This window comes from Carassius carassius, chromosome 1 (assembly GCF_963082965.1).
Source record: "Carassius carassius chromosome 1, fCarCar2.1, whole genome shotgun sequence".
Taxonomy (NCBI): domain Eukaryota; kingdom Metazoa; phylum Chordata; class Actinopteri; order Cypriniformes; family Cyprinidae; genus Carassius; species Carassius carassius.
The window spans coordinates 52,044,849-52,068,243 of record NC_081755.1 but is presented as its reverse complement, the minus strand read 5'-3'; the positions used below and the strand labels follow the sequence as shown (position 1 = coordinate 52,068,243).

Below are 23,395 nucleotides of genomic sequence, written 5' to 3'. Positions count from 1 at the left end.
TTCGTGTCAGTTGGGAATGTATAAACGGCCATGAAGGGTCTTGGAACTCATGCAATGAAACTCGCGGAATGGCAGATAACAACCTTCTTGTGGCAGCGTCTACTCTTTTCACTGGTGCTACTTATGTTGACATCGCAGATTGGGCTGCCTGCCTCAATGTACAAATCCCGCAGAAAACCACCTTCTATGCGATCCAGTCCTCATATTTAATCCCTGTTGTCGATGTTTTCTACAAGGAGCAACAGGCAAAACTACTTGAAGACTTGAGGTTGCAGAACGTTTTGCAAGAAGGTGTAAATTTATCAGGGGATGGAAGATCTGATAGCTAAGCAAATCTAAAAAATGATTAAAAATTCAACACTGTTAAAATACTGTGAGATTTCTAAATTTGCATCTTCATTCAATTTTCATTTCAGTCGTGGATTCTCTGCCAAATACTGCACATACTGTATGATGGATGATGTCAACAAAAATGTTGTCCACTTCGGGTTGGTGCAGGTCAGTGAGTTTTTCACCCTTTTATGACATTGCGACTTTACAGAAATTCGTTACAAATTATTTAAGGGAATTTATATATATATATATATATATATATATATATATATATATATGTATACACCTATTGCCCAAATATAATTTGTCAAAAGTAGTAAAAACTATTGAATATTTAAATGTCTTTTTTTTTCATTATAGGAATAGAAAGACTATGAGGGTCGATTTCCCTCGTATACAACATGAGTTTGACATCTGGCATGTAGTAAAAGGTATGTATAGCTTGCTTTACAAGTTATTATTGTTCTTATAGAGTAGTATTACATGAATGTTACATATACTATTTTAAATGCAGCATAGATTGGTGGTCTTGTGGAAACAACACGTTCAAAGTATTATTGAAGTACTGAAAATAGTGTCTACATGCTCGGTTTTAACCCAAATACCTATTGATCTGAAATGTTCTATTTTTTGGAAAGGGTTCTTCAAAAAATTGCTGTCAATTGCAAAAAAAAAAAAAAAAAGAGAGAACCAAGACCTCCAGCCTTGGGTAAAAAGTATATGCATCCATTTGTGGTATGCATGTGCATCCTGTGGTGGTAACCCCCATGTATGTTATCTGCAATATTTCATAGTAAATATACATTTCTGAAAAAAATGAATGTATGTAATTATTTTATTTTTATTTCAGCTTTTAACTGAGAAAAGGAAATCCCTTCTCCGCCACATTTGTGGTGTACACAGATGGACAGAAGATGGACGGCAAAAAGAATGTGATCACGATGACCTAAGTCCTGACCAACAGCGACGAAAACGTCGGCTGAAAAAGGAATCTCCTTCATTTTGCACTCTTTCAACGCTAGTATTAAATCCAAGTCTCCTGAAGGACCTGAGACAAATGGGCTTATTCAAGCATACAGGCAAGTTGCTTGTAAGCAACACATTTTAATATTTGCTATGCAATTGTTCATAGTTTATTCTGGTTTCTCAGGCAGTCTTGAGGTGTACCACTCTGTTCTCCTGAAGTACTGTCGGAAGAACCTCCACTTTCACTACTCCTCAATGGTTGCTCGCACACAACTGGCTGTCCTTGATCACAATGAAAATGTAAACAGTGAACAGGCCACAAGCTCACCAGGCAAGTACACAGCATGAAAAACATTTAATATTTTAAAGTACACGTACATGTAGACATATTTCTGAGGTAGGTGAAATGGACAGGTACACAGAGGTATGCTGGGTTATTATTTATTGCAGTAAGTACTATTTTTTTACTTTTTTTGCACTGTGTGTTTTAGGGGTATCACAATACAATGTGGTTTTTCCCAAGCATTCTAAGGAATGGGTGGCTAGGAAAATTTACGAACTCACAACCCAGAACTTTAGGGAGGAACTTCTGGTAAAAGTTATGGAGCGGTGACCCCACTGTTATTTTCAAGGACCCAACCTCGCAAGTTGTTGTTCCAGACTTACACCGAACATTGCTACAAACCCCACAATGAATAAAGCAGCAGCAATTGAAAAGCTTTTTTGACCTTTTTCACCCTGTTTTCTACAATTTTACAGCACATTCATTGAGGTACTTTTGTAGGATACATTTCACAATGTAAAAAAAGAGAGCACCAAAGAACTGCATGTAAACATCTAAATGCATATCATAAATAAAACAACTTTTACTATGGATCGACTCTGACTGAAGTTGAATGTGCTACTGTAACAAAAGTTTTTGATTTATAGCCTCCAGGTGAAAAACTGTACAACTGATTTTTTTTAAATTGTTTATTGAAAGGTACAACAATAAAATCTTTACACATAACGGGTTAGTCTTAAATAACAATAAAAATATAATGATGATGATGATGGGTATCTTTCACATATGCTCCGCACCACACGACGGCAGAACTTTCCTGTTGTGTATTCCCAGTTTTTCTCCTTTGAGTATCCACTCCAGAACAATGCGGTATGCCACCAGTCTACACTGACTGTAGACGATAAAGATACATTGTTACTACAATGGCTGTATGTTTAACAAGTCATTGTAAAAAAAATAAAAATAACATTAAATAAATGCTTACTCTACAGATAGTGTGCCTCGTGGTCCTTCAGGCCTCGGTCGTCACTTCCAATTCCCTTTAGGTAAGTGAAAAAACACTTCTAACAGTGTTAGAAAACATTGCAGCTCAGGAGGGGCGAAAAGCCGGCATCATCCGTTATACAGTGCAATGCAGTTGTCGTCTCATCTGCTGAATGATCCACATGTTCCAGCTGTGGCATTACTATGTCCCACTCAGTGCAGCACAAGCTCTCCAGTTCTGTTGGCATCGTATGTCAATGAAGACATTTACACCACCAGGTCTCCATTGCTCTTTGCCTTTCCGAAGCTTCTGATAGTGTTTGCTGTTCTTCCATCGCTCGTAATTCTTCGTCGGTGTATTCGGGTTCAAATAAATATGACTGGGCAAAAAATGCAAGTCTTCCTCTGTGTCACCAGATAACACGTCAGCAGCGTCTTACGTAAACAGCGTCTTACGTCAGCAGCGCCGTATGTCAGCAGCGTCACTGTGATTGACAACACACGAAATGGACAGTATACTGTTCACACAGCTTCAATGGAGGGACTGAGAGCTCTCGGACCAAATCTAAAATATATTAAACTGTGTTCCAAAGATAAACAGAGGTCTTATATGTTTGTAACAAGATGAGGGTGAGTTATTAATGACATAATTTTAATTTTTGGGTGAACTAACCCTTTAAAGGGCTCTTTAAATGGGGTAGGGCACAACGATACTCACTTCCGTTTGGTGTTCGCCCCAAATGACGACGAACTGTGGACGTCCTCGTTTTGCCGCGTCGCTTCACTCTCCAGTCCAGTGGGTGGCGCTAAACACATTCGTTTGTTTGGAAAGACGCCATTAAACCTCAGAGTAAGAAGTTTAGTTTCACCGCGCTCTTTGTTGTTGTTATGTCGGGATGCTGCTTTAATTTAAACGGTCGGAAATGTTTATTTTAAGAGAAAATACAGTTTCTGAGTCACATCAGTAATATTCTCATCCTCACAGTTGAGACTTTGAAGCAGGAATATCTGGAGGAGTATCATCTGAACTGAGATCTGCTGCTGTGAAGATGGAGTTTGTTAAAGAAGAGAGTGAAGAGAACACGAGTGGACCAGAAACCTGGAGAATAAAACACGAGGAACCAGAAACCTGGAGAATAAAACACGAGGAACCAGAAACATGGAGAATAAAACACGTGGAACCAGAAACCAGGAGAATAAAACCCGAGGAACCAGAAACCTGGAGAATAAAAAACGAGGAACCAGAAACCTGGAGAATAAAACACGTGGAACCAGAAACCAGGAGAATAAAAAACGAGGAACCAGAAACATGGAGAATAAAACACGTGGAACCAGAAACCTGGAGAATAAAACACGAGGAACCAGAAACCTGGAGAATAAAAAACGAGGAACCAGAAACATGGAGAATAAAACACGTGGAACCAGAAACATGGAGAATAAAACACGTGGAACCAGAAACCTGGAGAATAAAACACGAGGAACCAGAAACCTGGAGAATAAAACACGTGGAACCAGAAACCTGGAGAATAAAACACGTGGAACCAGAAACCTGGAGAATAAAACACGAGGAACCAGAAACCTGGAGAATAAAAAACGAGGAACCAGAAACATGGAGAATAAAACACGAGGAACCAGAAACCTGGAGAATAAAAAACGAGGAACCAGAAACCTGGAGAATAAAACACGTGGAACCAGAAACCAGGAGAATAAAACACGAAGAGCCAGAAACCAGGAGAATAAAACAAGAGGAACCAGAAACCTGGAGAATAAAAAACGAGGAACCAGAAACCTGGAGAATAAAAGACGAGGAACCAGAAACCTGGAGAATAAAAGACGAGGAACCAGAAACCTGGAGAATAAAAAACGAGGAACCAGAAACCTGGAGAATAAAAGACGAGGAACCAGAAACCTGGAGAATAAAACACGAGGAGCCAGAAACCAGGAGAATAAAACACGAGGAACCAGAAACCTGGAGAATAAAAAACGAGGAACCAGAAACCTGGAGAATAAAAGACGAGGAACCAGAAACCTGGAGAATAAAACACGAGGAGCCAGAAACCAGGAGAATAAAACACGAGGAACCAGAAACCGGGAGAATAAAACACGAGGAACCAGAAACCGGGAGAATAAAACACGAGGAGCCAGAAACCAGGAGAATAAAACACGAGGAACCAGAAACCGGGAGAATAAAACACGAGGAACCAGAAACTGGGAGAATAAAACCAGGGAACCATAAACTGGGAGAATAAAACACGAGGAACCAGAAACCAGGAGAATAAAAGACGAGGAACCAGAAACCTGGAAAATAGAACACGAGAAACCAGAAACATGGAAAATAGAACACGAGGAACCAGAAACATGGAAAATAGAACACGAGAAACCAGAAACATGGAAAATAGAACACGAAGAACCAGAAATCCAGAAACTACAACACAAGGAACCAGAAACCGGGAGAATAAAACAGGAGGAACAAGGAGGTTGGTGTTTACTCTTCATTAATCTTTCATGTCTGTTTGTGGCAATGTTAAATCAGGCTTACAACGTTTTTACGTCTGGCTGTTTTAGGCCCTGGAGAAGTTTTGACTTTTGACATTTGTGTGTGTTACTTATATGTATTTATATATGTATATATGTGTGTGTGTGTGTATATATATATATATATATATATATATATATATATATATATATATATACACACACACACACAAAACATTAACGACTGAAGTATGATTAGTCAGCACAATCTGCAACAATAATATTTGAGCAGCATGTAGCCTACAAGTTTGGGCATACATAAACTTTAGCACACTGCTAAATGCATCAATTGAATTTTAATTTAATTTACAGTTTTTTAATTTAATTTACAGTGCATTCAGGCTATCAATTTTTACTTATCATGTGTCTGCTAAATGCATAAATTGAATTTTAATTTTAATTTAATTAAAAAAAGTGTTATGTATTGCTTTACTGAACTTGTATAAAACAATTGTTAAATGTGTTCATGCATCTGTAGAAAAACAGTACTCTTTGTATGATAAAGAAGTCTTAAGTTAACTAGGCCTACATTAAATTATATACATCTAAAAAGCATACATAAAAATTATTGCCATCTACAATTTTGAATGCCTGGAATATTGAGTTTTAATAGACTATGTGTGTGATTCGGTGATATAGACTAGATAACGTCAGATCGCACACCCTAGCCTCGACTTGAGTGGAAAAGTTCAATCATCCTTGGTAGTGTGAGACGCACACTTGTTAGCACATGAGCAAAAGTGTTTTTATGAGAACTTGCAAATGACAGACTACTCATTCATCAAACCTGCTTTCCTGCAATCTGTGTTCTTCTGACTATTTAGTTGTAAGTAATGAACAGAGGTGGAAAGTAACGAATTACATTTACTCGCGTTACTGTAATTGAGTAGCTTTTTTGTGTACTAATACTTTTTAAAGTAATTTTTTAAATCTGTAATTTTACTTTTACTTAAGTATATTTTGTTTGAAGTATTGTACTTCGCTACATTTTAAAACACATTAATTACTGAGTAAAAAAAATAAAAATACAAAAAATAAATCGCTCCCTGGAAACTACGGCAGTAAATAATGGGCAGGAGGGCAAACTGGCGCTAAAATCACAAGAAAGATGCAGACGGAAAAACAGGCGTTAGTGGTGCAGACACCGCTGAAAACGAAACCCCGTCATATTCTGAAGTTGAACTCGAAGGAAATGAAGTGAACCCCTGGCCATATGTATGCTCTATTATGCAGTGTAAGCTGTACTTGCCTAGGAAGACCAAACTAGCAGCTTATAAAATCTCGACAAGACATCACCCCTTCGCAAGAATGTAGAGGTAAGCTAAATAATTGCATCGTTGCATTGGTGGTTAAAATGAAGCTTTGACATTTTAGCAAGAGGTTTTGCACAAATTAGCCAAAAAGACAGTGGTGAGGAGTGTGCTATTTTTGTTTTAATGATGTGCGCGCGCATTTATAGTGCGTTCTTTCACTGTGTGATTCAGTCTCCTAAAATGCATTTAGAATGATCACAAAATTGAAGATATAGGGGCAGAAAATTCACATATTTATATAATTTCATATATTAAATCAAAATCACACAAAGAATGCCATCTTTTCCTCCAAAAATCATCATGAATATATACATACATATATATATATATAACAGTTCAGTAAACAAGTTAATTAAGAGACTTGCGTTTTAGACACCATATTGCCTTTTTTAGCTCTATTTCTACAACACAAAATAGTTCCAAACACATCCACCAAAGCACAGTTTTGTGTCTCTGAGCAACGTGACAGTGTTTCGTTCCTGAATGAATCAACCGTTTAAATGATTCGGTTCAATCGCAATGACTCACTTATTAACAGTGACTTGCTGACACATACTGGCCATTTTAATTTCACATTTAAAGTATCTTTTGATTTTTTTAAAATAATTAATTTCTTATCATTTCAAATGAGTATTCCACATTTTATGTCTTGTATATCAAAACATTTTTCATGCATTTGTAACTGCAGGTTAAATGCATTCTTGTCCTGCACTAAACAGTGTAATACATCTAAACGCCACTTCCAATGAATCTTCTGCATTTCCTCTGCATTAAAAGATGAGTTTGTTGATACTGATTTGCCTGGTAACAGCCCAAATGTTTTATTATTCTAAATAACTGATTCCTTTAATTAAAAACCACTAGTTTGAGATTAATAGACCTATCCCAGGGGTGTCAAACTCAGTTCCTGGAGGGTTGTAGCCCTGCAGAGTTTAGTTCTAACCCTGCTCCAGCACACATATCATGTAGTTTTCAAATAAACCTAAATGATTAGATTAGCTGGATCAGGTGTGTTTAATTAGGGTTAAATCTAAACTGTGCAGGACTGTGGCCCTCCAGGAACAGTTTGACACCCTTGGCCTGTCCCATTTTTGACTCCCTCCCACTGTTAAAATGTAACTAAGTAATTTTTACTCTGAGTAAATTTTAAATGAGCTACTTTTTACTTTTACTTGAGTAGATTTTTAGACTGGTACTTTTACTTGTACTTAAGTAAAATTTCATTAATGTAATGGTACTTTTACTTGAGTAGAATATTTTTGTACTCTTTCCACCTCTGGTAATGAATATACGTAGGGGAAATGTATCCGAATAAAAGTATACATTTTAATAAGGAAACGAGTGGAGTTGCCTGAAATATAAAAAATGAAAGTAGAAATACTCCCAAAAAATACTTAAGAATTGTAATGAAATATTTTTACTTCGTTACATTACAACACTGCTCATAACCATGGTAATATATATATATATATATAAACATTAACCAGTAATATTGATCACACACACACACATAAATTAATACTTTTACATATACACACATATAAAGAAATCAAAAAAAAATAATGTACTGTGTGTGTGTAAAGGATTATTAGGAACACCATACTAATACTGTGTTTGACCCCCTTTCGCCTTCAGAACTGCCTTAATTCTACGTGGCATTGATTCAACAAGGTGCTGAAAGCATTCTTTAGAAATGTTGGCCCATATTGACAGGATAGCATCTTGCAGTTGATGGAGATTTGTGGGATGCACATCCAGGGCACGAAGCTCCCGTTCCACCACATCCCAAAGATGCTCTATTGCAGTGGTTCCCAACCTTTTTCAACTCGCGGCCCACACAACCAAACACATATGTTTGCGCGGCCCTCTGCAACAAAATTAACTGACCCCACTATTGTTGGGTTAATAACTTAGTACTCAGAAGCTAGATTGTTAACTGTATTTATTGAATGAACAGTAAATAACCCGGGCTGGCACTGCTTGCCACAACTGCTGTTGTCCTTTAGCATATGCAGCAAAAATATCTAAGATAAATTGGCGGTTTATTCTTAAACCAATCAGCGAGCTCGAATAGTGGAAGCATAGTTACAGTTTAATATTTATTTTTTGTTATTTAATTATATGAAATGATGTTATTATGTTATGACTCAGACATTTTTACATATATGAACAATATTATTATTTATTTTAATAGTAATTGGCGGCCCACCTGCAATACCATCTGACCCACTAGGGGGCCGAGGCCCACAGGTTGAAAACCACTGCTCTATAGGGTTGAGATCTGGTGACTGTGGGGGCATTTTAGTACAATGAACTCATTGTCATTTTCAAGAAACCAATTTGAAATGATTCAAGCTTTGTGACATGGTGCATTATCCTGCTGGAAGTAGCCATCAGAGGATGGGTACATGGTGGTCATAAAGTGATGGACATGGTCAGAAACAATGCTCAGGTAGGCCGTGGCATTTAAATGATGCCCAATTGGCACTAAGGGGCCTAAAGTGTGCTAAGAAAACATCCCCCACACCATTACACCACCACCACCAGCCTGCACAGTGGTAAACAAGGCATGATGGATCCATGTTCTCATTCTGTCTACGCCAGGGGTCATCAACTATATTTGTCAAAGGGCCAGAATTTTTCTCTGCAGACATTGTAAGGGCCAGATACTCGTAATATAAAATAAAATTCGAATTGTATCCTAATATGTTATTATTTGATACACTAATTCTAATTCCAAATTTATGTTATTTTTTACATGTTACCTGTACTGCAGCAAGCCAGCAGGGGGCGATAGCGAAATTTTAGACTTCATATTTTTTAGGCTGTCAAGCTGTCCATTACTGTCACATGCAGGTCGTAGTTTGTGTTGAACACTATAAGAAAGGCCTTCTGAATATATTTGAAAGAAAAATGGCACTCTCAAAGAGCCTTAAGCAAAAAGTTGATTCATAGAACCGTAGTTTTAATGAATAGTGCCTACAGTTAGAAATGCTGTACCTATGTTGGTTTTTTTCCCGTTAGATTTAAAAATAAATGAATATGGAACGGAACCGAATATTCGTTCGGTGGGTTGGTATTCGATTTGAAAATTTGACATTCGAATATTGTTTTTTTTTTCTTTTTTTGCACACCTGGGATCCCCCACGAAACGGTTCTCATTCCCCCTTGAATAAGGCCGGTGACACACTGGCTGCATGAGCGTCTCAGCTGCGTGGCATGTCCGTTTTTATTTCGGCTCCCATATTTAACAGGTTGGAGTTTGCACACTGAGACACGTGTCTCAGGCGCGCTCGAGCCACGCGGAAAACGGGTGCATGCTAGAAATAGAACCGACGCATATACCAACGGGAGTGTTCTCTGGCTAGAGCGCAGAACAGCTGAGTTTGTATGGACCGAAGTGCATGTCTGAGCTTGTGTTTTTGTTGCTTTGACATTGTGGAAAATAGAGTAATAGAAACAAAAATGTATTAGCATTTTTACCCGTTATTATGAATCTAAATTAATCTTGTTTTTCTTTATTTAAATTTCCGCTTCCCGCTCGCGCTGTTCTGAGTGACTGTAGTTTACTAAAAGTTTATTAATTCGGAATGTGTCGCGTCTAGCATGTCCATCTATATTGCACTAAATGCGACACTGCACTCCCTTGTGAAGTCGATTGGATGAACAGTTCTCGAAATAATAAAAATGCAAACGGACATACAGACACAGATTCCTGCCTTTATTAGAGAGAACAATATGTACAGCCCCTCTCTCCGAAGCTTCGAATAGTCGATGTTCATTACTGCCAAAGCTTCGAAGCTCAAAAAATGGTATTCGGACCAGCCCTAAACTTTTTCCTCTTACAAGGCTATTCCTGAATTCAGTATTATTTTTCCGTACGTTTTTGCCATATGTTCATAAACTGACAGTCACCATTGATAAGCGACTACAAAATATTGTAGAAACTTAATTTTCTGTAAAGTTACTTTGCAACAACTTGTATTGTAAAAAGCCCTATACAAATAAACTTGAATTGAATTGTGTTCTTAATAAAAATATACGAATATATTCGTAAAATAAGAAATATCCCAATATATCGCCCTGCTGACAGTATTGCAATGTATCGCAACATATCGCATTGCAACCCCTGTATCGTGATACATATCATATCGCCAGATTCTTGGCAATACACAGCCCTAATATATATGTATATGTATACATATATGTCTGTGTGTGTATATATTAGGTGTGGAACCATACATGTATTTGTTCCGAATTATCACGGTATGGACATAGCTTTTTGGTGCATGAGGCCCTACAAGCGAATACAGGCAATACACCTCCAATCCAGAAGAGGGCGACCATAGCAACTATTTGATAAAGTGCCACCAGCAGAAGAAAAGCAAATGTGAAGTGACCCATACTCAGAATTTGTGCTCTGCATTTAACCCATCCGAAATGCACACACACAGAGCAGTGAACACACACACACACTGTGAGCACACACCCGGAGCAGTGGGCAGCCATTTATGCTGCAGCGCCCGGGGAGCAGTTGGGGGTTCGATGCCTTGCTCAAGGGCACCTAAGTCGTGGTATTGAAGGTGGAGAGAGAACTGTACATGCACTCCCCCCCACCCACAATTCCTGCCGGCCCGGGACTCGAACTCACAACCTTTCGATTGGGAGTCCGACTCTCTAACCATTAGGCCACGACTTCCCACCAAATGCTGTGAGTCCAAATGCTGTGAGTTGTGCTCTTGAAAACAAAGCCCGCTAGATAGTAACCATGTGCTGACACTGAATGTGTCTCTCACAGACTGAATATATTTTAAAGGCTTGTGCTAGGGCTGTCGCGGTTAAGAAATTTCCACTGCGGTTATTATGGGTGGCTCAATAGCGCGATATGCGGTATTACCGCAGTTTTTTTTTTTTTTTTTACATACCTAATTTATCCTGACAGAGAGACACGTTTTAAAACATTTGTGTATTGTTAAATTCCAAACAGCAACAAGAACATGCGTTTTCCAATAACATTTTTTGAAGAAATCAAAGAGTTCTAACATGTATTACACGTATTTGCGCGCGACTCTGGACAGCAGCGGAAATCTAGACTGATTATCGCGGCAGTGGCCCACCAGGACAGTGGATTCGCATTGGAATCGATGCACTCCTCAAGCAGATAGCATGTGTGAGCTCGTTATCTGCTCACGCTCTCTTGGGTATGGGCACTGATGCGGAGGTTGTCCGTGACTTCAGCAGGTATGCCTGTTACTTTCACGGCTGTATTTGACAGATTTCGCAAAGGCTTCAGCTACTCCTAACTGTCGGCCGGTCTCAGCTGTTCTTTTTGATGTTGCTCCGCGACCTAATGCTTGAGGGGGCAGCTGCGCTGGATGACGGGACACTCTAAAACGCTTACCTTGAAAAACGCTTAACATGGCTTAATGTACTTGTCACACCCAGGGGCTGGCTATGCTTTAACTAAGCCACACCCCTTCTCAACTTCCACCTCGAGGAGGTCCCCAAACCCGACCCAATGGCCAAACAACACGAGAACAAGTAAGTGATAAAACAATCTTTATTTAAATATTTAAAAATAGCTTAGGGAATAGGGAAAGGGCAATTAAAACTAAACTCTGACTCGGCCCTCCAGATGGGCTATGGCCGGGAAGAGGTCAGGGAGCAAGGGGGCCACGGGGATCCGGGGCGTGGGGCTCGGGCCCCGGCCTGAGTCTTAGGTATCCGTAGCGCCCTCCTTCTTCCTCCTCTTCGCTGAATACAGCTCACGGTAAGTACTGGTTCACACAGTTCGTTCTCGAGGTGCCCACTCTCTTTCTCTTCCTCCACAGGCAACGGCTCTTCGCTGATTACAGCTCACAGTAAGTACTGATTCACCCAGTTCGTTCCTTGGGTGCTCACGCTCTTTCTCTTTCTCCACAGGCAACGGCTGGGACACACAGGCACAGTTAGTTCAGCTTGGTTTTGCTCTCACCTCTTCGCTGATTACAGCTCACAGTAAGTACTGGTTCACACAGTTCGTTCCTTGGGTGCTCACTCGCTTTCTCTTTCTCCACAGGCAGCGGCTGGGACACACAGGCACAGTTAGTTCAGCTTGGTTTTGCTCTCACCTCCTCGCTGATTACAGCTCACAGTAAGTACTGGTTCACACAGTTCGTTCCTTGGGTGCTCACTCGCTTTCTCTTTCTCCACAGGCAGCGGCGTAAGTACAGGTTTCCTCAGTCTCTCCTCGTGTTACCCACTCTCTCTCCTTTTCTCTCCACAGGTATCAACTTGGGCACAATAGCACAGTTAGTTTGCTTCGAATGGCTCTCACCTCTGGGCTGGACACAGCGTACTGTAAGTACAGGGTTCGCTCTATTCCTCCTCGTGTTATTCACTCTCTCTCCCCTTTTCTCTCCACAGGTATCAACTTGGGCACAATAGCACAGTTAGTTTGCTTGGAATGGCTCTCACCTCTGGGCTGGACACAGCGTACTGTAAGTACAGGGTTCGCTCTATTCCTCCTCGTGTTATTCACTCTCTCTCTCCTTTTCTCTCCACAGGTATCAACTTGGGCACAATAGCACAGTTAGTTTGCTTTGAATGGCTCTCACCTCTGGGCTGGACACAGCGTACTGTAAGTACAGGGTTCGCTCTATTCCTCCTCGTGTTATTCACTCTCTCTCTCCTTTTCTCTCCACAGGTATCAACTTGGGCACAATAGCACAGTTAGTTTGCTTTGAATGGCTCTCACCTCTGGGCTGGACACAGCGTACTGTGAGTACAGGGTTCGCTCTATTCCTCCTCGTGTTATTCACTCTCTCTCTCCTCTTCTCTCCACAGGTATCAACTTGGGCACAATAGCACAGTTAGTTTGCTTTGAATGGCTCTCACCTCTGGGCTGGACACAGCGTACTGTAAGTACAGGGTTCGCTCTATTCCTCCTCGTGTTATTCACCTCTCTCTCCTTTTCTCTCCACAGATATCAACTTGGGCACAATAGCACCGTTAGTTTGCTTTGAATGGCTCTCACCTCTGGGCTGAACACAGCGTACAGTAAGTACAGGTTTCCTCTGTTTCTCCTTGTGTTACTCACTCTCTTTCCTTTCCTCTCCACAGGTATCAACTTGGACACAAAACACAGTTACTCTGCTTTGGATGGCTTTCACCTCTGGGCTGGACACAGCGTACCGTGCTATCTCCGGAGATCTGAAGCACGCTCACAACATATACTGTACTGAACTAGGCTAGGGCCAGCAATCTCCTTGTCCTCCCACGCCGAAGTGCGTGAAGGCGGGGGTTTATCTGACAGGACACACGGCAATACACAGCAGCCCACAGCAATATACAACACCACGTCAAAATTATAGGTTTTCACAGCACGAAGACTCACCCACCACACTCAGTGTACGGAAAGGACACCCGTCTTCCTTCACTTCGCTTGGTTCGGATCTGGCGATGGAATATGCGGCCTAGCTAGTGATGTCGTCGTTGCGACTACTTCAATAAGTATTCCTTCGGCTCTCCCACCACACTATATTAGGGGTAGGGCCACCCTCCTCCTCCTGGAGAGATCTACACAACGCCAGGTCAATATACAGGGCACTTTCGACTGGCTCTTAGTACTCACATCAATGCCACTTCCAATCCCCTTTTTCACGTCGTCTCAGTTCGCCGTATAATCTGTTCACTTCTCAACCTTTAAGGTTCGCGATGTCTTCACAATCATACAATTCCAGCCTGAGGGAGAGAGAGAGTTAGACAGCTACCAGCAGCGTACCAAGACGGGCACAACCCAGTGCTTCACACACACCAAAGAGAGCTTCCCAGACTGTGAAATAACTTGGCCTTAAGTACTGCCTTGTCCAGCGTATCCTCCAATCATCAACCGCTGTCCCTAACTAGGCACAGGTGCATCGAATTCCCTGATTTTCCTTCTTACGGCGCTACCGGAAGTTCCGGTGTTCTGTTTTTCCGGTCCGGGCGGAAACACTTCCGGGCGGAACCAAACTTCCCGAATTTTGGTTCCGCCCCTAAAGATCGTCACCTTGTGACATCCTCCCCCGCCAATCCGTTCTAGTCCCTAGAACGTCCTCGGGCTGTCCACTCCCCATAGCGGGCAGGGGGTCGGCCTCGGTTCTCTCGCTGGGATCGTCTCACTGGTGAATCGGGCTCAGCTTGTTCAGGGGCTGCTTCTGGTTCTCTCGGGGCGATCGGGGGTGGTGCCACCACGGGTCTCCCTGGTACCACAGCCCAACCTTCAATCCAGGGGGCCGCTGGTACAGGTTCCGTGGGGACTTCTTCCACGGCTTCAGGGTAGTTAGGGCATGGGCGAATCATGTTCCGGTGCACCACACGGTCGGGGCCTGACTTCCCTTCTGGCCGGATGGTATAGACCGGCTGCCCCGGCCTCTGCTGCCGGCAGACTACATAAGGGGTGGCCTCCCAACGGTCACTCAGTTTCCCCTTCCCCTGCCGCCGATTATCTCTCACCAACACCCTCTCTCCTGGCAGTAGAGGGGCTTCTCTAGCAGTCCGATCATACAACCGCTTACTTTTCTCTCCTGCCGTCTGTATCCTTTTCGACACCTGCTCGTAGGCGAAATGCAAGCGCTGGTGATGGCGCCCCACCCACTCCGTTACACTTGCTTCCTCTTGGTCGGCTATCACTCCTAGGACCAGGTCAGTAGGCATTCGTATGTGTCTGCCAAACATCAGGTAAGTGGGAGCGTAACCCGTAGTACTATGTATACTGTTGTTATAGGCCTGTAGGAGGTTTGGCAAGGCACTCACCCAATCGTCCTGCCGTTGTTGGTCCAAGGTCCCCAGCAGCCCCAATAGGGTCTGATTGAATCTCTCACAGCCGCCGTTCCCCTGAGGATGATACGAAGTGGTGTGAGTTTTCGTGCAACCGTACAACTGGCATAGTTCTCTAATTACCCTGGACTCAAAGTTGGCTCCTTGATCGGAGTGCAGAAACTCCGGGCATCCGAACGTCTGGAAGACGGCCCGCCATAAAACTGTAGCGGTGGTGGTTGCAGTCTGGTCGAGGGTGGGGATAGCCCAAGCGTACTTTGTGAACAAATCCGTTATTACCAAGATGTTCTGGTAGCGATCTCGTGGTCGGCCCAGTGTCAAGAAGTCCATAGCCATGATATGAAGGGGGGCCTTCGCATGGATGGGTACCATTGGCGCTCGGACCTCCCGTCTGGACTTAAACAATATGCATCTCGGGCAAGCTTGAATTAGGGCGTGCACCGATGCCTCTAGCCCGGGCCAAAAGAAGAATCTCCTAAGCAGGGACACGGTCCTCTCCTGTCCCTGATGCCCCAACTGGTTGTGGTACGCCGAAACTAAAGCCGTTACCTCATCTGCGGGTACCACGATCTGGCGTACTTCTTCGCCCAACTTCGGGTCACTGACCCTTCTGCACAAAACGCCATCTCTCAGCTCCAGCCTGTCCCATTGCCCCAGCAGCCTCCTCCCAGTATCCGTCTGGGCTAACCTCTCCGCTGGCGTCAGCCGTCGGCCCTGTTCCAGCCATTCTCTTACCAGCCGCACATCTTGATCCCTGGCCTGTCTCTCCCTCCACCGACGGGGATCCCATCCCCAGTTCTCAGGCACGGCCTCTTGTCTGCTGCCTGGTGCCTCTACTGCTCCTACCATATAGCCCTCCTCCGGGCTGGCCCCTCCGGGGCTTTCCGCTTCGGGCAGCCTTGAGAGGGCGTCCGCGTTCGTGTGTTCACGCCCTGGTCGGTACTGTAGTTGATAGTCAAAGTTGGCCAGTTGGGCCACCCACCGCTGCTCCACGGCTCCCAGCTTCGCCGTCTGCAAGTGTACTAAGGGGTTATTGTCTGTAATGATCGTCACCTTGGCACCCCAGAGGTAGTCTTTAAATTTCTCACTTAGGGCCCACTTCAACGCCAGCAGCTCCAATTTGAAAGAACTATAGTTCGCATCGTTCCTCTCGGCTGGGTGGAGGCTCCGGCTGGCGTACGCGATGACCCTCTCAACTCCGTCCTGCCGTTGAGCCAACACCGCTCCCAGCCCGAGATTGCTGGCATCTGTATACAAAAGGAATGGTTTTGTGAAATCTGCGTATGCCAAGATAGGGGCCTGTAGCAGCTCCTGCTTCAATGTCTGGAACGCCGACTCACAATTTGCATCCCAGTCTACGTTGGGCGACCCCCGGCCCCGGTTACGACCTGTGCCAACCAGCAACTGATTAAGGGGTTTAGCAATTTTTGAAAAGTCCTTTATGAAACGCCTATAGTATCCCACAAATCCTAAAAAGGATCGCACTTGCCTCACTGTCCTCGGGGCCTTCCAGTCCTTCACGGCCGATACCTTTCCAGGATCTACGGACACTCCAGCCGCACTGACCACGTGGCCCAGAAAGTTGACTTCTCTCCGTAGTAAGTGACACTTATTGGGCTGTAGTTTCAATCCGTACTTCTCCATGGCCCGAAAGACTTCCTCGAGGTGCCTCAGGTGTGAATCAAAATCTGGGGAGTAGACAATCACATCATCCAGGTAAACTAATACTGACTCCATTAACTGACCTCCCAAGCACCGCTGCATCAGCCGCTGGAAAGTGGCCGGAGCGTTACAGAGCCCGAAAGGCATCCGGTCCCATTCAAATAGTCCAAACGGGGTTGTAAAGGCAGTCTTCTCCCGGTCTGCTTCGACCACCTGCACCTGCCAGTAGCCACTGGCCAAATCTAGGGTAGAGTACCATGCCGACTGCGTGAGGCTGGCAAGCGAATCTTCGATCCGTGGCAAGGGGAAAGCGTCTTTCTTAGTCACGAGGTTCAGCTTACGGTAGTCCACGCAGAATCTCCAAGCCCCCGTCTTCTTTTGCACCAGCACTATGGGGGCCGCCCACGGGCTGCTGCTTTCCCTAACAACTCCTTGCTTCAGCATGCCTTGCAGGAGTGTACGTACCTCGGTATACAAAGTGGGCGGAATTGGGCGATACCTCTCCCGGCTGGGCCCTGCATCCCCGGTAGGTATATGATGTTGTACCACCTGGGTGCATCCGTAGTCTTCATCGAGGGTGGCGAACACATGCTGCCATCTCCGAAGGAGGGCCTGTAACTTCTGTGTCTGTGCCTGCTCTAAATCCTCCCCTTGTAACGACTCACCCGCCAGGTGGCTCGGCACACTCCTCTCCATACCACCCCATGGGGTGTCTACTTGTGTCAGGGCCACCTCGATGACAGTGGGGCACACCTGACGAAAACTAATATCCCTCTCTTCCCTTACTTGGTGGGATGTAACCGTTGTCAGACGGGCTAATCGTTGGTGCCGATGTAGTTGCACCGCGTATGGATGTACATTCCGTATCCTCACGGGGACTCTCCCCCGCCGGACCGTCGATAGTCCTCGTGCCACTTCCACTTGTGGACAATCCACATGGGGCTCCACCAGCACCCACTCTTCTGGGCCCGCTCTTCGGGGCGGTACTCGCGCCCACACAACAGCCTCACTTTTTGCGGGGACAGACAAAGCAAAACGACACATCACTCTTCCTACCTCTTCCTGTTCCCTGCGGACTTGGCTCATTTGCACCCTTCGACAGTCAGCTACCACACACTCCCACTTGGGCCTCTCTGCAGGTGGTATCTTCGATACGGGCCTAGCCCGAAATAGCTCTTCCCAGCAATCAGCGAGGACATTCATGCCCAACAGGGCTCGATGTGCACCCAGACAATGGTCTTGCACGATAATCACACCTTTCTGGGGGACCATCACTCCGTGAACCTCTAGGTCCGTCAATCGGTAGCCAATATATGGGATGTCGAGGCCGTTTGCGCCCTTCAGAGTAAGCCAGGGGGCCTCCGCCCCTGGTGCCCCTTGTTTCCCAAACACTTCTTCGGATAAACTCTCAGCAAACAACGTCACTTGGGAGCCTGTGTCTACCAGGCATTGAATCTCCTTGCCGCACACTCTCACCTTCGCCACGGGGCTACGCCCAATCATCTGGCTCCTAGAGCCATATCCTCTTCCAGGGTCTTCTCGAGGGGTCCCGGCCACACGACCCACAGTGGCCGGCCGACCTAAAAACCCCCTTCTGACGCCCTGCGGGGCCCACACTGGCGGCTATAGTGACCTGGTTTGCCACAGCGGTTGCAGATGGGTCGCCCTTGCTCGTCCCATTCGAAACGGGGCCGGTTAAAGTGGTTCGGGCGCCTGAACGGCTCTCGGCCTCCCTCTGAGTACACTCGGTCTCGGGGCGCCGGCCGTGGTTCCTCCCGCGCCCGTCCTTGGCGCAATTCTCCTACGAGGGCTTTAGACAGTTCAGACATCTGATCGCGGACATCTTTCAAAAGTTCAGCCTTCAGTGCTTGCTTCCAGTCAGGGCCTCCGGGTTGTGCTGGTGCTACTTCACTGACAACCGCACACACTGGGGAACCACTCACCTCAGTCTCATCACCTTCCAGGGCCAGTGCCTCTTTCTTCAGATCTTCGAACGTAAGACCCGGGTCCCTTCGAAACTGGATACGTAGGCTCTGTCTCACCGGACCCTCCTTCAACCCCAGAAGAAACTGGTCCCGCAATAGAGTCTCTCCATCTCCCAACCCGTGGTCCCGACGGGTCTGTAGTCGGGCGAATTGCTCTCGCAACCTCAGGGCGAAAGCTCTAATCGGTTGGCGGGGGCCCTGCTTACAATTGAAGAACTGGGAGCGAAGGACAGCTACGGGGGTGTGGTCACCATACTGTTCAGTGAGGAACTGGAACACGGTTTGGGCGTTGGCTCTAACGGCTTCGGGGGCGGCATGCACCTCTCGCCGCGCTTCTCCATCCAGGGAGTTTAACACAAATTGAAGCCGCTGGGCTGCACTAAGGCCCTGTAGGTCGGCCAAGTACTCTAGTTGAGCCTTCCATTCAGACAATCGTACCTCGGATTCTGTCCCCCCATATTTTTGAATCCAGGGGCTCCCCATAAAAACGGGCATGGCACGGGGTTGGGCTGAAAGCCCCGCGTTGTCGGTCATTGGACGACCTTGGTTACTCAACTCGAGGTGGAAATCCTGCCGACTACGCCAAATCTGTCACACCCAGGGGCTGGCTATGCTTTAACTAAGCCACACCCCTTCTCAACTTCCACCTCGAGGAGGTCCCCAAACCCGACCCAATGGCCAAACAACACGAGAACAAGTAAGTGATAAAACAATCTTTATTTAAATATTTAAAAATAGCTTAGGGAATAGGGAAAGGGCAATTAAAACTAAACTCTGACTCGGCCCTCCAGATGGGCTATGGCCGGGAAGAGGTCAGGGAGCAAGGGGGCCACGGGGATCCGGGGCGTGGGGCTCGGGCCCCGGCCTGAGTCTTAGGTATCCGTAGCGCCCTCCTTCTTCCTCCTCTTCGCTGAATACAGCTCACGGTAAGTACTGGTTCACACAGTTCGTTCTCGAGGTGCCCACTCTCTTTCTCTTCCTCCACAGGCAACGGCTCTTCGCTGATTACAGCTCACAGTAAGTACTGATTCACCCAGTTCGTTCCTTGGGTGCTCACGCTCTTTCTCTTTCTCCACAGGCAACGGCTGGGACACACAGGCACAGTTAGTTCAGCTTGGTTTTGCTCTCACCTCTTCGCTGATTACAGCTCACAGTAAGTACTGGTTCACACAGTTCGTTCCTTGGGTGCTCACTCGCTTTCTCTTTCTCCACAGGCAGCGGCTGGGACACACAGGCACAGTTAGTTCAGCTTGGTTTTGCTCTCACCTCCTCGCTGATTACAGCTCACAGTAAGTACTGGTTCACACAGTTCGTTCCTTGGGTGCTCACTCGCTTTCTCTTTCTCCACAGGCAGCGGCGTAAGTACAGGTTTCCTCAGTCTCTCCTCGTGTTACCCACTCTCTCTCCTTTTCTCTCCACAGGTATCAACTTGGGCACAATAGCACAGTTAGTTTGCTTCGAATGGCTCTCACCTCTGGGCTGGACACAGCGTACTGTAAGTACAGGGTTCGCTCTATTCCTCCTCGTGTTATTCACTCTCTCTCCCCTTTTCTCTCCACAGGTATCAACTTGGGCACAATAGCACAGTTAGTTTGCTTGGAATGGCTCTCACCTCTGGGCTGGACACAGCGTACTGTAAGTACAGGGTTCGCTCTATTCCTCCTCGTGTTATTCACTCTCTCTCTCTCCTTTTCTCTCCACAGGTATCAACTTGGGCACAATAGCACAGTTAGTTTGCTTTGAATGGCTCTCACCTCTGGGCTGGACACAGCGTACTGTAAGTACAGGGTTCGCTCTATTCCTCCTCGTGTTATTCACTCTCTCTCTCCTTTTCTCTCCACAGGTATCAACTTGGGCACAATAGCACAGTTAGTTTGCTTTGAATGGCTCTCACCTCTGGGCTGGACACAGCGTACTGTGAGTACAGGGTTCGCTCTATTCCTCCTCGTGTTATTCACTCTCTCTCTCCTCTTCTCTCCACAGGTATCAACTTGGGCACAATAGCACAGTTAGTTTGCTTTGAATGGCTCTCACCTCTGGGCTGGACACAGCGTACTGTAAGTACAGGGTTCGCTCTATTCCTCCTCGTGTTATTCACCTCTCTCTCCTTTTCTCTCCACAGATATCAACTTGGGCACAATAGCACCGTTAGTTTGCTTTGAATGGCTCTCACCTCTGGGCTGAACACAGCGTACAGTAAGTACAGGTTTCCTCTGTTTCTCCTTGTGTTACTCACTCTCTTTCCTTTCCTCTCCACAGGTATCAACTTGGACACAAAACACAGTTACTCTGCTTTGGATGGCTTTCACCTCTGGGCTGGACACAGCGTACCGTGCTATCTCCGGAGATCTGAAGCACGCTCACAACATATACTGTACTGAACTAGGCTAGGGCCAGCAATCTCCTTGTCCTCCCACGCCGAAGTGCGTGAAGGCGGGGGTTTATCTGACAGGACACACGGCAATACACAGCAGCCCACAGCAATATACAACACCACGTCAAAATTATAGGTTTTCACAGCACGAAGACTCACCCACCACACTCAGTGTACGGAAAGGACACCCGTCTTCCTTCACTTCGCTTGGTTCGGATCTGGCGATGGAATATGCGGCCTAGCTAGTGATGTCGTCGTTGCGACTACTTCAATAAGTATTCCTTCGGCTCTCCCACCACACTATATTAGGGGTAGGGCCACCCTCCTCCTCCTGGAGAGATCTACACAACGCCAGGTCAATATACAGGGCACTTTCGACTGGCTCTTAGTACTCACATCAATGCCACTTCCAATCCCCTTTTTCACGTCGTCTCAGTTCGCCGTATAATCTGTTCACTTCTCAACCTTTAAGGTTCGCGATGTCTTCACAATCATACAATTCCAGCCTGAGGGAGAGAGAGAGTTAGACAGCTACCAGCAGCGTACCAAGACGGGCACAACCCAGTGCTTCACACACACCAAAGAGAGCTTCCCAGACTGTGAAATAACTTGGCCTTAAGTACTGCCTTGTCCAGCGTATCCTCCAATCATCAACCGCTGTCCCTAACTAGGCACAGGTGCATCGAATTCCCTGATTTTCCTTCTTACGGCGCTACCGGAAGTTCCGGTGTTCTGTTTTTCCGGTCCGGGCGGAAACACTTCCGGGCGGAACCAAACTTCCCGAATTTTGGTTCCGCCCCTAAAGATCGTCACCTTGTGACATACTAAGACAGTGATATTAACAGACCAAACTCACTAAAAATCATACTAATAAAGTATACTATCTATAAAAAATCAGATGATCCCTGAATATGAACGCATTTAATAACACGTTAAGCCTTTTCCTCACCTTAAGCGTTTTTAATAACACGTTAAGCCTTTCCCCCACGTTAAGCGTTTTTCACGTTAAGCGTTTTAGAATGTCCCGATGACCTCAAATTAGATGTATTGCCGCGTCACAGGAACCTTTTTGCAGCACATTTTGCATATCGGCTCATCTATATTCGCTGGCTCGCCCTTTTAATTGGGTTGAAAGCCAAAATGTTCCCAAACTGGCGACGTGACATTAGTTTTTGGGACGAGATCGAGCGCCTCAAAAAAACGAAGCACCATAAAGCTACAAAGGCTTGCGAGAAAACCATATTGTATCATTAATTTATTTAACATTGAATGCACAGTGACAAACTGAAAAAAAACAAGAAGGCCACAGCCTCAAAAAAAAAAAAAACTTAACACTGCGGTTGCTGCGGTTGCTATCTTTCCACTGCGGTTTGCTTGTCAATAGCGCGGTATTACAATATTGCGGTTATCGCGACAGCCCTAGCTTGTGCACTCAACTGTTTGGGAAATGGAGCTTTGTGCTCGTGTATCCTACCTCTCTCATTCGACACAAATCCAAATATTCCATAATATTTCCATATTTGTGATCTGAATCTGAATTCTAAACTATTATTTATTTAGTAAATTACAGAAGCAGTTGCACTGATGTTTGGTTCACTGTATTTTATTTTGATAAATTAGCAACTGTGCTGTCAAGTTAGCAATGCTGGAACTGATGTGTTGTGTGTGTATGTGTGTGTGTGCGCGCAGTAGGGCTGGGCGATATGTATCTCAATATAGTCAAAAGTTTTACATTATTCGATATATATCAATATTTTTGCATTTGCATTTTAAATAATAAAAAACATGATTTTCTTTTGCTCATTTAAAAAAAAAAAAAAAAAAAAAAAAAAAAAAAATTATATTATATATATATATATATATATATATATATATATATATATATATATATATATATATATATATAGGGCTGTGACATTGGCATTACCACAGCAGTGGTAAAAATCTACCACCATCACAGCCCTAGTAAAAATTTTATATTTCTTGTTTTATACAGCTTAAAGACGGGACATCATGTTCATTTTATGTTTACAGAGTTGTGTCCATTAAATCTGAAGCAAAGAAGAAAAATAAATAAAGTGTGTATTTACAGACGTTAAACATTGAATGTGGTCACTTTTAGGTTTACTTTTTCTCAGCTTTTAACAAGTTACCAAAAATA

At 44.7% G+C, this 23,395-nt stretch overlaps 1 protein-coding gene across 2 annotated transcripts in view; it reads left to right on the top strand.

Annotated features, from left to right (window-relative positions):
* Positions 1 to 3,564: 3,564 nt before the first annotated feature.
* Positions 3,565 to 23,395, top strand: part of LOC132095041 (gastrula zinc finger protein XlCGF8.2DB-like) — a 92,026-nt gene continuing 72,195 nt past the window's right edge. For both annotated transcript variants that reach the window (XM_059499903.1, XM_059499825.1), the window contains exon 1: positions 3,565 to 5,043. Coding sequence is in view for 1 of the 2 variants with exons in the window: in XM_059499825.1 (XP_059355808.1) it covers positions 3,726 to 4,802 (1,077 nt within the window). In the remaining variant the exon portion in view is untranslated. The remainder of the gene's footprint in view (positions 5,044 to 23,395) is intronic.